The sequence below is a fragment of the Mugil cephalus genome, chromosome 21 (genome assembly GCF_022458985.1).
Source record: "Mugil cephalus isolate CIBA_MC_2020 chromosome 21, CIBA_Mcephalus_1.1, whole genome shotgun sequence".
NCBI lineage: Eukaryota > Metazoa > Chordata > Actinopteri > Mugiliformes > Mugilidae > Mugil > Mugil cephalus.
Genome location: NC_061790.1, coordinates 1222515 through 1237230, shown reverse-complemented (window position 1 = coordinate 1237230; position 14716 = coordinate 1222515). Strand labels below are relative to the sequence as shown.

General features: G+C 41.3%; 1 protein-coding gene across 1 annotated transcript in view; it reads left to right on the top strand.

Moving 5' to 3' along the window:
• The window catches only part of pex7 (peroxisomal biogenesis factor 7), a 37442-nt gene that overhangs the window by 10831 nt on the left and 11895 nt on the right, over positions 1-14716 (top strand). Inside the window, exons 7-9 of the mRNA XM_047573294.1 lie at positions 3667-3773; positions 4015-4128; positions 6843-6898. Coding sequence (XP_047429250.1) covers positions 3667-3773; positions 4015-4128; positions 6843-6898 — 277 coding nt within the window. The remainder of the gene's footprint in view (positions 1-3666; positions 3774-4014; positions 4129-6842; positions 6899-14716) is intronic.

Here is a 14716-nt window from a genome sequence, read left to right as displayed (position 1 = left end):
CAGGAGTCGGTTTGACGTCGAATTAAATGTCTTTTTGACCATTTTCAAGGGTTGCTGCACCATCTGCACAGTGTTTTCAGTGTTTTACATCTTTTCATTTCCTTTGAGCTCAGTGTTCTGGTCCATTTTATTCCCAGTAACTTAATTCTGTGTTTGTGCTGCAGTCTATGAACACTGTGTCATTCGATTGGTCAGAACGGATCAATATGAACCAATCAGCCAAGTGTTGTCCCGCTTAGAGTCAACGAGCAGAGAGTCAATATTTCTGATATAAGACACAAGAAGCACTGGACAGTTTTTAATGGAAATACATCTAAGTGAGAGTCTCACTGAGAAACTAGAGGTTGGTTTTAGGGTTTGATAGCACAGCAGATCAAACCCTAAAACCAGCCACTTCTCATCTCCAAAAGATTTTTTACTCCAGTCATCGCTCTGAATTTCATCTGGTCGACAAATCGCAGTTCCTCTGCATGCTAACATTGTCATAATATCCAAGCTAACATGCTCTAGTTTCTTCCACGAAGCGTAATCACTTGCAAACACTTAAGAATGAACAAAGAAGACTGATTGAGAAGTCGTCTGGTTATAAATCACCCTTGAGATAAAAGTTTGGAGAAGTCGTTTGTTTGTGTAATACAATCAGCCGTATGATAAAGTGACAGTTGCAAGGTGACAGAATCAAACACACGTAGGATAAGAAGAAAAAAAAAAGTGTGAAGAGTGAGCAACACTCAGCTGAGTTATAAAGTTTGATGTCCACTGGCAGGACATTTAAGAGAGATGAGTCTATTACTTAAAGTTCTCCTTAGACTGGCCAGTGTGTTGTGGAGTTGGTGGGAGGATTTGTCCAAAATTGTCTTAACTCTTCCCAACACCCTCCTGTTCTCTGACTCCAGCTCCACATCGGCAGCATCACCAGACCAGTTAGTTCAGTCTCTCTTACTGGTCGTTGCCTTTAAAGTTGACACGTTCAAAACATCGGTGCTAGCCTCCTCTATTGTGCATTGGGATGAATTTTAGCATGCTAACCCGCTCACAAACATGCGATTTCACACCTATATCATCAGAACAACTTTCCGTATTTCTTAATCATGATTTCTAGCTGACACCTGGTCTCTACCTATGTGGATGCCCCTATCAGATTTATACTAGAGAAAGTAAAAACAGTAAAATTCAAAATGTTTAAGAGCTAATCGATTACCCCAAAAAATAAGTTAATGCACAAAAACCAATACCAACCTGTTTCCCTCTTCGCATCTGTCTGGATTAGTTCACCAGCATCAGGTGTGCGTTGTACATCTGCACAATTTAAAAGTTGTCACACATCGGTAAGAAGCTTAAAAACTGGCCGCATGTGGGAGGGAGCTCTGTGTTTTCAGCTGAACCTGCTGATACAGCAGAGATACCAGGTGTAGTAGAGCGAGGCCCTTTTACTGAAGTCAGCCTCTAATTCACTGCAGAGAGAACACACACACACACACACACACACACACACACACACACACACACACACACACACACACACAGGTCTTCTTATAGCTATGAGGACCATCCATTGACACAAAGCAGTCCCAAACAGTAACCTTACCAATTACTGCTTTGGTGCTAAAACGAAGCTAAAGCGTCCACACAGTGTTTGGATTCCATCCAGGCTTAGCCCACATGACTACACAAAGATATGTACACACACACTATGGTCTTCTCATAGTTGTGAGGACTATCCATTGACTGAAAGGAGTCCCTAACCCCAACCATCTCAACCTAAGGACTAACCCTAACCTTAATATATCTCTTCGAGGTTAAATCCAAGTTTTAACCCTAAAAACTTTCAAGAATCAACTGAAATGTCCTCACAATGTTGGTATTCCATCAAGGCTTAGCCCACACGACTGCACACACATCCTTGTACATTTATTGCTGCTTTTTGCTGCTGCTGCAAAGAAATGCAACGCTAAATGACTGTGCTGCTGTAACACACTCCAGCTCCCTCTGTAGCTGGCATGGGCCCTACAGCCAGAAGAGGTTCCACGTCCGGCTACGAGTGGGTGAAAGAGGAGGGGAAGGGTTAAAAATGAATCAGTAAAGAGCGGGAGGATGTCGTCGAGAGGAGGCCGGCGCTGGGAAGGGAGGGTTTTCACCCATCGCTGGGATTAAAGAGGAGGTGCAGGATGGGAGGAGGAGGATGAGGGAGGGACCGGTGAAGCATGTTGATGGGAGGAGAGGATTAATCTGCTGGTCAGCAAACACGAGGAGGAGAAGCTCCCTCTGTGCTACTTTTTAATCCGTCCTCTGCAACAGTCAGGAGCCGATTATTCAAATTCTGTCAACGACAAGTTCAGATTCCAGGATTTTCACGGCTAGTTAGCTCTCTGCTCAGGACTTCAGGTGGCGTTGTTCCTAAGAGATGCTCTCATAATCCTATTAAGCAAATTTATTGGGTGTGCAGCCTCCAGATTGTGACTCTAAAGTTTATCCCTACTCCCGGTTCTTTAGGTCACTCAGACGTCACCAATAAAGTGTCAACAAAGCTGCTAGCTACGCCAAAACAAAATAAATTCAGTTTAAAATACAGCCATGAGATGAATGGTTATAATAAATGACATCGTCCGCATATAAAACGATTCTCTGATCGTCTGTTTGTAGCTGAGACACAATATGATCTTCAAGTAACTAAAATTACAAATAAATTAAACATTTTGTGAACAGAAAAGTTATATGTAATCGTTGGCTATGACAGAAAACGCAAGTATAAAAATATCAAAACAAGGGCGGCAGTAAAAATAATAGATTTTCCTTTTCCAAACCATCTGGATTTTTAAAGATCCGCCATCGATTCAGAGAAGAACTAAGATGAGAAACTAGAGGGAGAAGATGAAGGAGACGCCACAAACCTCTGGAACCAAAGACGACATAAGTTTTACTTTGAAGTTTAAGTCTTTAGAAACTTCGTGATGTCATTAACAAGCAGTAATGTCCACAGCGGGCGAGACCTTAATGATGAATTATTAGTTCTGAATGGGAAGCAGAGTGATTCCTTTCAGCTGAGGCAGCAGACTGAGGCCTTCAGTGCAGAAACAGCAGAGTTTGAATGAACTCCTCAGAACCTGCAACGAATGAATGAAGAGGAGGACGAGGAGGAGGAGGAGGACGAGGAGGAGGAGGAGGGTGAATGTTCTGCTTGGTGATTGTCGCAGTGTGTTGGCAGACTCTCAGCTTTTAGGCTTAATGTACGATTCAGACTGAACTCTAAAGTCTTAGCGGCCATTTTTAAGTTCTCGTCCACTTTGCTCAAACATGCTGAAGTCCTCCTGAAGACAGACTGATGGTTTATTTCCATAATGGAACCAGGAGCAGCTCTCTACGTCATGTTGCCCTCAATTAACCTCCACTTTCTTCCTGCCTCTCTGCTCCTGCCTTTGTTTTAGATTTCTATACAGATATTCAGCCACTTCCCTACTTCCTCAGTCTCTTTCTATCTCTATCCTCATCCTCTGTCTCAATCTTTATCTTCGTCTCTTTATTCATGGAAGGAGGTACATTAGTACCAACATTCACCAGTTCTAAAACACAGCAGTGTTATCTACTATAAAGTCTAATGACTATGGGATCTGGCTGTACCAGGGATTCTGGGTAAATCTTTCGCCGTCTCTCTGTTTATGCTCTCAGGTGATGGGACGCTCAGAGTTTGGGATGTCAAGGGCGGAGCTTGCCGATTGGCCGTCCCAGCACACAAGGCTGAGATCCTCAGCTGTGATTGGTGCAAATATGACCAGGTACCCGACCACCTCTAAGGCCCCCAAGGCTGGACTTCAGTACACAGCAATAATACATTTATAAAATGAGCCTATGAAGCACTGATCATAGAAGCTCTGATCTGAGTTTTATTTATGAATTTAAAGAGGTGTAGTTATCCCGAGAGCCTTTTCAACAACTATTCTTGCAACTATTCTGCTTTAAAATGTTTTTTAACAAACTGACAGTTCATTATTTCATTGAGTTGTCGCTTGTCTGCAGAACATCGTGGCCACTGCCTCAGTCGACTGCACGGTGTGTATCTGGGACCTGAGGAACGTTCGACAACCTGTCAACCAACTGCTGGGACACAACTACGCCATCCGCAGAGTCAAGGTGAACACACTCACACAAACATAATGCATGTCACACATACTGTCAACGGGCCAGAGGGTCCAGTCTGGAGAAGTGGGAACTTCTGAATAAAAGGAACCACTATTCCTAATATGTCCACTAGGGTTTGCACAGTTTTAGTGAGCGTTGCTGATATAACATGACACTGAGACGCAAAACTAAACAGCAGATGGAAGCAATGGACCCAAAGGAATTCCAGGTTGTTCATAAAATATTTAGTATGTTCATTAAATGCAAACATTATATGAAACTACTTTATAAAATGTATATATTAGTTAGCTGGGAGGCTACAGTAAGAGCTAGGCTACTGTTAGCTGGGAGGCTAGAAGGATGTAGAGCTACTAGCCCTGATGAATCCTAATAGTGACCTGTATCCTAACACCAAGGCTGAACAAGTTTTACATTAAAAAATTGGCCCTGAAACTTGGGACAACTCTAAGGTTTAATTTATTGTTGCGTGTCACTTCTGCGCCAAAGCCGATGGCGTAACCTGACGTTGTACCTCTCCAGAAATGCACATATGCGTTGCGACTACGTGGACCACGTCGGCTGTGATTGGTCCCGGTTATTTATTTCTCTCAGCAGCCTGACACACTCCTTTCTGTTTCCCACCACAAGTTTATGAAAATACAGTCAATGTGTTGTGTGTTTTATGGCAGAGATGCAGTGTGAGGCCTGACAGCATCAAAACACCCAGTTAAATGGAGCTAATAAGACACACACATATATATACTAGACAACACACTCTGAGGACATTACACTGACTACCAATCATAGCTACAGTTCATCTGAACCTTTAGCCTCAAATTAAACGACTTCTACGCCACAATAAACCAAATCACACACTGTACATCTGCAAACAGAGGCCGTCTGGGTTCATCCGACAGCAGCTCAGTCCAGGTTTTTAAAGACAGGTGTCACCAATCGATGGAGAGGACTCACTCTAAAACTGTTTGTCTGCGTTTGCAAACCTGTCGACTCGCATTGATTCAGAGGAGGGAGCAGAAACGAGCTGATCAGCATCAGCAGACCGGCCGAGACCTCAACAAGGAAATAGGCAACAACCCAGTAAAATCGTCTCAAACGTTGGACAGTATTTATCTGGTCGGTCATGTCCTTGTCTCCTCCTGTCAGTGTCAGGACTCAACAGCTGCACTTGAACGCACCACAGAGATGACGACTAATGTCCAGCCGGTTCAAGGAGTAACTGTTCAGGCTCGGACGCTAGGAAGAGCTACTGTTAGCTCTGAGGCTAGGCAGAGCTATTAGCGAGGAAGCTATTATTTTCATCTCTACCCTCCTGGATTCCAGCTTTGGTTCATCTTTCTCCATATTACTGTCGCTCCTGGAAACTCCTCAACCTGAAGTTGATTTATTGGTAGATGATTAGTAAAGGTTACCTCCACCACCACCACCACCACCACCACTACTCCTCCATCAGTCTGAGGGTTTAATCTGATTAGTAGAAGAATAGTAAAGTCCATTTTAAAATGCAACAGAAGACAGACTCCGTAAATTAGAAGACGCGTCGTGAAAATAAATTGTGTTAATGTTTGTTTAGATCACTTTGCTTTGCGTTGTCACAGCTGTTGAGTCTCATTACATTTGTCTTTTGTTTTGATAATAAAAGACTTTGCCAGTAAAAGCAGACATAAATTAAACTGGAGAGAAAGAAAAAAGCAGCAGCCGTGGTTTTAAAGGTGTGAAGCGGCGTATGGAAAAGGTGAAACTGTCAGAGGCAGAGAGGGGGAACAAATGAAGGAATAAATTAATTTAAGAGTGCTGAGCCGACGGTCGGTGAAATGTCTCTCCATGGACTCTGAGTCGGCACAATCCTTCAACCCATGAACAGAGAAACGCCTGAACTCTCTCTCTGTGAAGGTTCTCAGTCGTCACAGGTCAAATGAAACAAAGAACTGGACTTGTTGTGTTTCTAGAAGATGTTTCAGTCTTCAGCTCTAAATGGCTTCAGTAGCCAAGTCCCCTCCATCTGTAGAACAGAAGATGCTACGAGTCCAGTCGTCCTTGGAAAGAAACTCTTCAACCGTCCGCGGGGCGTTTTTTTGTCACTTTGATGTGAACCTCAGAAGTCAGCAGCCCCCCCTCAGGATCTGAAAATAAATTAAGTTTCTCTTTTCAACAGAACGACCTGTAAACAAAGCTGCAGGTCAGGATTTATTTCCAAAAGGACAACTCCTTTTAATTCTTCCCTTTCACAGCCAGAGTGTTTCTCCTCTCTGTTACCACTCTTTCTTTACTGTCTTTATTTAGTGTGCGCGTGAATTGTGAGGTCCAAATATCTGCAAACTATACTCAACAAACTGTCACGTTTATAAAACCTGAAATGATGATGATGAGGAAATGTTCAATATTCACCATTAGAGAATCAAGAACGTGAACAAGCATCTGCTGTGACCTCCAGCGACAGCTTCAACTCAACCTTAGTGACTGTAGTTCCCCTGGGTTCCTCTGGAACCTCTGACACTATGATGGAGTCATGTTTGTTGCTCCTTGTCCGTTGTCATCACACACTTCAACACAAACACGAGACAAATCCCTGATTTATAGAAACTAAATCAGGAACACTGATGGAAACACATGTATATTCACAGATATAATATCTTTAGTACTAGATGTAATTATTGGCTGGATGATTTATTGGAATCTTGACGTTCTGTTTCGTCCTTCTCCTGCAGTTCTCTCCGTTCAGTAAGATGGTGTTGGCGTCCTGTTCGTATGACTTCACCGTCAGGTAAGATCTGCTCCGTTCTGCCTGTAAAGGTCTTATTGCTGTAAAAGCTAAAACGTGAAGCTGATTGTGAATGATTGACTCGTGATGGACCGAGGTTGTACAGGGTTTAAACTTCCCGTCCGGATGAACTGTTTGAAACCAACATTTTGTAGAGGTTAAAATGTGGAGTCGTATTTCTGCCCCGTCTCTTTCAATCACCAACCAAAGTGGATGGATGGTGTCATCCTCAGAGAGGCAGTGACGTTAAATGTGATGGAGGTAACTGGTGTGAGATGGAGAGAGAGAAGCTGGTGTTCTTTTATTGAGCTGCAGAGGCAGCGTTAATAAAATCTGGTAATTTCAAGGTAGGCTGCCTCTGTGATTCTTCTGAGAATATGCTTCTTAATCGCGTCCTGACCCCGTCCTCTCTGGCAGCTTTCATGTTTCTCAGTTTTAAAAATCTGCTGATGTGTTGATTTTGCTCAGACTGATAAACTGATTAAAGGGTTGAGCTGAAGGAAGGACTGTTGAGCTTCTAAGTCAATTAACCTTCTCATCCACCTGAGAAGCCTGACTGAAGGCAGCTCTCATCCAGTTCGTTCAGAACCTGTGTCCGAACCTTTGACTGGTAGTGCACATTTCCCTGCTTGCATTTTCTCTGTTGTTGCATTTCTCATCATTTTTCTCAGTGTCTTGTTGTTTTTTTTGTTGTTTTTTTAAAGTAACTGAATTTAAATGTGCTTTGTATGGTAGCACTGAACATGAGACTACACTTTGAAGTGTAGTTTAGAAACCATTTCAACAATCAGACATAAAATTCCCAGTCATGATATTCTCTTACAGTTTAGTAGTTACAACTTATGATTTACATGATTTCTGTTACACAATTCAGTTTTTTACAAGACTGAAGAATCAATCTCAGTTAGTTCTGACCGGACTTGAGATATTTCAGCTTTGAATCCCCTCAATCTTCTCCCTCTTGTTTCTCATCGTAGTTATTGTCTATATATTAATGTTAAATATGAAATAAAACTTCAAACCAGAAGATGTAGGAAGTGTTGTTTTTTTGTGAATCGATAAGAAAATCAATTTGAAACTGCAAATCTATTTCTAAAACCCAGCTGTCATTTTAAACTGCACTATGCAATAAATGAGACATTTAAAAGCATTTAAATATGTGTTGCACATCCTTTAGGAAATCAAAGATCACATTAAACTGCAAAACTAAGTATAACTAAACTACCAGATTGAGAATCTTTCACTTCTTATTCTCTGTTTGATTCAGGGAACAATCGATGGAATATTTAACCCTGGTTTGGTTCGTGTTCATAGATTAATCCAGACAAAGTTCTGACTCAAAGTCCTCAACTCTGGATTTCAGGACATAATCAAACAGAAAGTGGAACATCATCAGAGAGTTGTGTCTATGAGCAACATGTTCAGTTTGATCCAGTGTCGAGGTTAGGATTAGCATCAAGGTTAGGGTTAGCATCAAGGCTAGGGTTAGCATCAAGCCTAGGGTTAGGCGTTAGGGGTTAGGGTTGGACGTAGCTGAGAACCAGTGTTGGCTTTACAATCAACATTTATTATGTCCAGTAGCTGCACCCCCCTGACTCCCCCCTGACACCCCCCTACCACCTGCAGTCCCAGAGAGTTTCTAGAGGTTTCCATGATGAATACCAGGTGGTTTTTATCAAGACGACCCCGTGGCCTCCTCACGGAGCACCTCCTCAGTTCACATCAAACGAACCGTCGTGGGGGACAAACTGCCTCGATATGAAAGAAACTCTAGACTGTCTCTGTGACTGAGATGATTCCTGGGACATTAAGACACAGCATCACATGGATGTTAAAAACGTCCTTCACATCCAGAATCACCTGCCTTCATGGTCGAATTTCCAACCTTTGAGTTGTGACTCTTCACCAGAGTTATAAAGTTTACCTGACAGGAGCACAGGAGGAAGCATATCCTCAACAATCAGAGTGTCTGGCATTAAACTTCATGTATTCCTACGCGTCAGTGCCACATCACAAAATGTTAAACGTCATCCTGCAGATTTCCAAGGCCTTGACTTCCTTGAGTGTGACTCCCGCTGTGGTGACACTAAAGGAAAGATGAAAGGTGGAGTGGTGGTGAGCTGAAAGAGGGATGACGCTGAAATAAAAAAAAAAAACAGACATGAGACAGATGTCAGCTGAACAAAGGAAGGAAGAGAAGAAACTAAAAAGGAAAGAGTGATGGCTGGAAGACGAGTGTGGTAAGAGCTGGCTCGCTGTCAGGGTCCGTGTTTTATCGTGTTATTGATCCGAGCTTTCGTTGGCTCCAATACTCTGAGCTCATTTCATTATCAGACACACACACACACACACACACACACACACACACACACACACACACACACACACACACACACACACACACCTCTTAGCTCGTGTTGAAGCTTGCGTTGCATTAATATTCAGAAGACATGGAGCAAACCACGTTTCGCCTGGAGCTGTCTGAGTTAACACGGTTCCCTTTTAACCTCCTTTATGTTTTTAATGCTCAGTTAACGCTGTCAGGTTCTGTTATCTGTTATCAGTTTGGGAAAATGGGAAGTGATGGAAGCAGCACGCATGTTTAGTTGATGTTACTGCTGCACAAAGAGGTCCCAGCAAATATGTGGTTCATTTTTCTGAGTAAACAAACACAGGAGCAGGACTCGACGTTAACGTTTTTGTTCACCAGCGACTGTGGATAGTTGTTTTCCAGAGTTACTACTAGAGACTCTGGTCTCTGTCTAATACAAGTGTAAAAGTCGCAAAAGTATATTTTTAAAAAAAGATTTACAGACTTTTGAAATGTAAATGGTTCTTTACGAACATCAAGAAATGTTTAACACTGCAGGTCATCATCAAGTATTCAGCTCTGATGAGGTTCTGCATTGGCCTGAAGTTCCTTTTAAATGAAAATATGCAGTTTATAGTAATAAAAAGTGTGGTTTGTTATCACATATTAAACGCTTAGAACACGACTTTCAACTAAAGTATTCAATAATGTGACACAAAATAATGATTCAAGGAGATTTTATGAGCTTCCAGGTTATTTTCACCTTTTTTACCTGTTATGCGCTTTTTGCTTTTCTTTTCTTTTCTTTTCTTTTCTTTTCTTTTCTTTTCTTTTCTTTTCTTTTCTTTTCTTTTCTTTTCTTTTCTTCACCAGGGACATGTTATTGTTCAGCCATGTATCCAGTGTTTTATCATCCCCAAATAAATTAAATATTAGTTAGTGAGTTCAAGTTGTATGTTGTTGGTTACCGGGGACAACAGTGTCTATCTCGTTGCCAGGGGCAACGGAGGTCCATCGAGTAATAATCACTGTCGAATTTTGGCGATTGGCCAATCAGAATCCAGTATTCAAAAGAGGCGTGTTCTAATTTTCGTTAAACAGCAGCATCCTTACATTCAGTGTGCCTGTGGCCTCCACATTATTACTTCACAACCATGTTTGTGGTTGTGAAGTGAACGTCTGACTACAGTGAAGTTGGTCATGAATGGACCAATGAGCAAACGCTGTGCGCATGCAGCGCTCATGGGAGTTAGTGTCGTAGTCTGACTTTGCATTTCGTTTATTATTTCAGATGCCGTTTGAGAAAACTAAAACTAAAAAATGTATTTAAAATTAAGCCTGTTAAAGTGGTTAGTGGGAGTAGATGTGTCACCGCCACTGGTGAAATTCACCTGCATCTGGCGAGTTGTTAATGTCAAGCCCTGCACACAAGTACTTCATTTCCTCTTTTTGACTGGGTTGTCTTTGCCTTCTCTCAGAACCTGTGTGAAAATCCGCTGAGGTTTCGAGTCATTCAAAGGAAAAACTTTTCAGAGGCACTTTAATTGTAGAGTGAGTATTGGACTCACAGCTATAGGATGCTGGTGGTTGCTCTGAGTCTTCTTCTTCTTTAATATGGAAACAAAATAGCTTTCTTATCACGCCTGACAGAAGATTAAAAATTCTCCCCCCTGACGTCTCAGTCTCAGTGGGTTTCATCAGAACACCTCCCGCTCTTCAAGCATCAATCGTTACAGATGCTGTATCCTTAATTTAATCTACCGCCGCAGTCTCTTACTCTTTATTAACTTGCCAACTGTTAATTCTCTGAGATAATCCTTAATCCATCCATTACTTGTGTGATAATGTGCTTTCGCTGGGTTTACTTCATCTGATGTTATCTTATTAACACAGCGTGGATGGACCGGAGCCAGGACTGAATTAATAAAACTACTTCTCTGCGCTTTCTTCCTCCGTGGTAACGTCACGTCTGCTTGTTTAGTGTTGAGCAATCCAAACACAGCGCACCAAGATAATTATCACCTATTGTCAAATTCCGTCCAGCTGGAGATGTCCTGTTTGTCTTTGTGTGTGTGATTGTGTGTGTGTGCTTGTGTGTGTTTCTATGTGTGAACCGTCTGAGCATCGATCAGGAGCGACGGATGGAGCCTCTAATCAGCTCATTACCAGGTATAAATGAGGTGATTAGAGGCTCACACTTTACACTGAGAGCGCTTAGTTCCATCCTCTTCATCCTGTTAATGTGTTTAGAAGTTGTTAAGTGAATGTGATCATTAAAAAAATAATACTGATTCTGTCCAAACATTGTTATAGATGTTTGATCGTATGTTTGCTGTGGGGGTGAAGCTAGATTTCAAGGAGTGGAACAGTTTACGTGAAGGAAAGAGCTCAATAAATAAATAATGGAGATGAGGAGAAAGTCGTAGCCTTGGTAACATTATGACCACCTTTCTAATATTGTGTAGATCTCCCTTGTGGTAACTCATCATGGACATGGTTTTTCTGAGGGTGTTTAATGTTGTTAGTGGGCGGGGGGGATCTTTGAGGGGGAGGGGCCTCTGTGGATCATCCCACAGATACTTGGTCTGGTCTAGGTGGGTGCTACATGTCTAAGTAGCATCCACATGAATGAGTGAATGAATGAATTAATGAATGAATACCAGGTTCAAAAGTTTCCCAGCAGAACAATGAATTGCCACAAGATGGTTATTTACTTCTACTGTCAGTGGTCATAATGTTGTGGCTGATCGGTGTGTATTCTTGTTGATCACACTATAGAAATGACCGTCTTTCACTTTTAATGCTAAGCTACGTTAGCCTGCTGCTAACCTGCTGAATTAGACTTTCACAGAATCAATCAAAACTAAAATCTCTAAGACAATAAAATGAATCTCCATTAAGGGTCAAGGTTTTAAAAGCAAAGCAGTATGCATTAAACTCCCAACGTGTTGGTTGTTTACGATGCCCAACCACATCATTTGGTCATTGCTGAAACGTCGTTGTCAATCATCCGGGGCTTTAAATCTCAAATCTGAGCTGTGTTGTTGGACTCGTCTCGTTACACCTTTGGTTGTGCAAACACACCTGTTTCTATAGGCCCTGCTGTGTGCTTAGACACCGCTGGGAACATGTACAAACACTGATCCGATTCACCTGCACACACACACGTAGAACCGCACGTGAAGGTGCACAGAATACACCAATATGCAAATACAGCGCACACTTTTCAGGTCAATTCATGTAGATCAAAGTGAGCGACTAAAAGACTGAATATGTATCTTAGGAGGTCAACATGTACGCAGATGATGTGGTCCTATTTATATCTCCTAGAACTACTCTCAGTACAGGTGCAGGTTGTTCAGCATTGCCAGGAGCTCGAACCCTCGGCGATGTCATGAAGGGGAAGTTGTGGAATAAGCATCGACTTTATATACGACACAGCAACAGATGGTCAGGTCCGATCTGAGTCTCTAAAATAAACTAAAACATAACATGTTATAATGTCTCCAAGTCACCAACCATGTGTCCCTGGTTTTGGTCCAGTGGTAGGTAGAGATCCATTAGAGACAGCAGCTGATACAATACTCTACTGACCACATGGTGGCGCTGCTGCAGACAAACTAGGATCAGACCTCCAGTGCTGGGGATGTATTAATGGAGACACATTTTAATTAATAAACAGAAGGTGCGAACTTAAAATGGGGTAGATGTTAATAGTAGGTCTGAACGGAGCCAATAACACAACACTCTGTTATGAATATTTTTCCTCACATTTGAGAACGTCCCTGTTTTTAAATTCATAAATGAATTTAAAAAGTGTCCCTATTTTTAAAAAATAAATGCATGATAAAAAAAAAACGTATTTATACGATATGTAGTTGGCTTTAAACAGAATCTCTGAGGTCATGTTTCCCTCATGTTTGTTTTGTGTCCTCAGTCTTTCACAGCAGCCTGTGAATATATGTATTTGTTTGATTGATTGTTAACATTAATTTCCTGTTTGAATTAAAAGCGTCGGTGACATCAGGGGATGGAAGGATCAGATCTCTCTCTTTACATTTCTGTCTTCTGTCATTTTGTCCTCTTATCTTGAACGTTTTGTGTACTTACTTTTTCGCTTTTATTTTTGGCCCCCGTCGCCTCTTTCTACTTCCTTTCTATTTTCACTTAATGAGTTTCATAGTAATGCACAAAGCTGACAGGTGAACAGACGGCTCCACAGAATGAAACACAAAAGAAGCTAAATAATTACCTACCATGGAAACTGCAGACAAAAGGCAGCGTAAGCCTCATTTATACAAATAACACGGCGTGTTTGTCTAACTGGGGCAGTCATCTGGTCTCATATAGACACACATATATTCACAGCCTATAATCTGACACGTGAGGCACATCCTTCCTCTTCCTCGCAGCCGCTTCTGTTGAGAATTTAGCAGAATCTCTGGATTATTTTAATAATCTGTCGACTGTCTCACCAACCGCTTGAAACCCAGAGAAAGTGTCTTTACTTGAAACAGTGTTCAAATGAATCCTTTAATATTCACTAGTGTTTCAAATAAATAATATTAAGATGAATAGAATTTGCAGCAGATTTTTTTCTAATTATGTCCATCTATGTGATGCATCTTAGCCTAGGGTTGGGGTTAGGGTTAGAGACTAGATACATCTTTTAAAGTAAACGTCTTAAAAATATGCAACATTAAAGAGGTAATTTTTACACAACTGAAAACTTACAGTTCTGGTTTCTTGTTGCTCAATATACTAAATATTTTTTGACTTAAATCATTTAAATGATGATTTACATGGTCTACATTTAACTGTAAAATCTGAATGGAGATTGAAAAGACTTTTATTACAAAACAGCAACAGTTATATTTTTGCATATACTTAGGTTCTGAGTTTTTTTTATTTTTTTTTAATTAAAGAGCAACTTCAGTGCTAAACCTCCAGACACCAGGGGGCGCTGCTGCAGGAAGAGATTAAATTATTGAGACTCCCTCAACATAAGTGATTTGCACCCGATGAGCTTATCTTTCAAAAGCAACTTGATCCAGATACCAACGGCCTTCGTTTCTCGTTTAAAATGATCAAATAAGGAGACGACATCTCACTCTGTTGGATTTGTCGGAAACATGCAGCGATCACAGCGGTGTTACAGAGTGGAGCTTCTTCACAGATAATCTAATTTATCTTGGCACAGGCTCCAGCACGGATCCTTCAGCTGCGGCTCAAAACATCTTTTCTTTTTTTTTAAATGAATCAAGTAAAGATTTAATTTCCACTTTCATCTGTGGACAAAAACTAAAAAAAAAATAATTTACCTAATTCTGCTTCTACTGCTGTTAATCTAAAAAGCAACACCACCAGTAAATCAGCTGCATTGCTCGTTTTATGAAGCCAGTCAAAGCTACAGTGGCTCTCAGCTTCAGGATTATTACTCCTGAATCTTAATGCACTGAACGGGGCGTCCATGACAGAAATGCATTCGTTTTTATTGCCACTGCACTTAA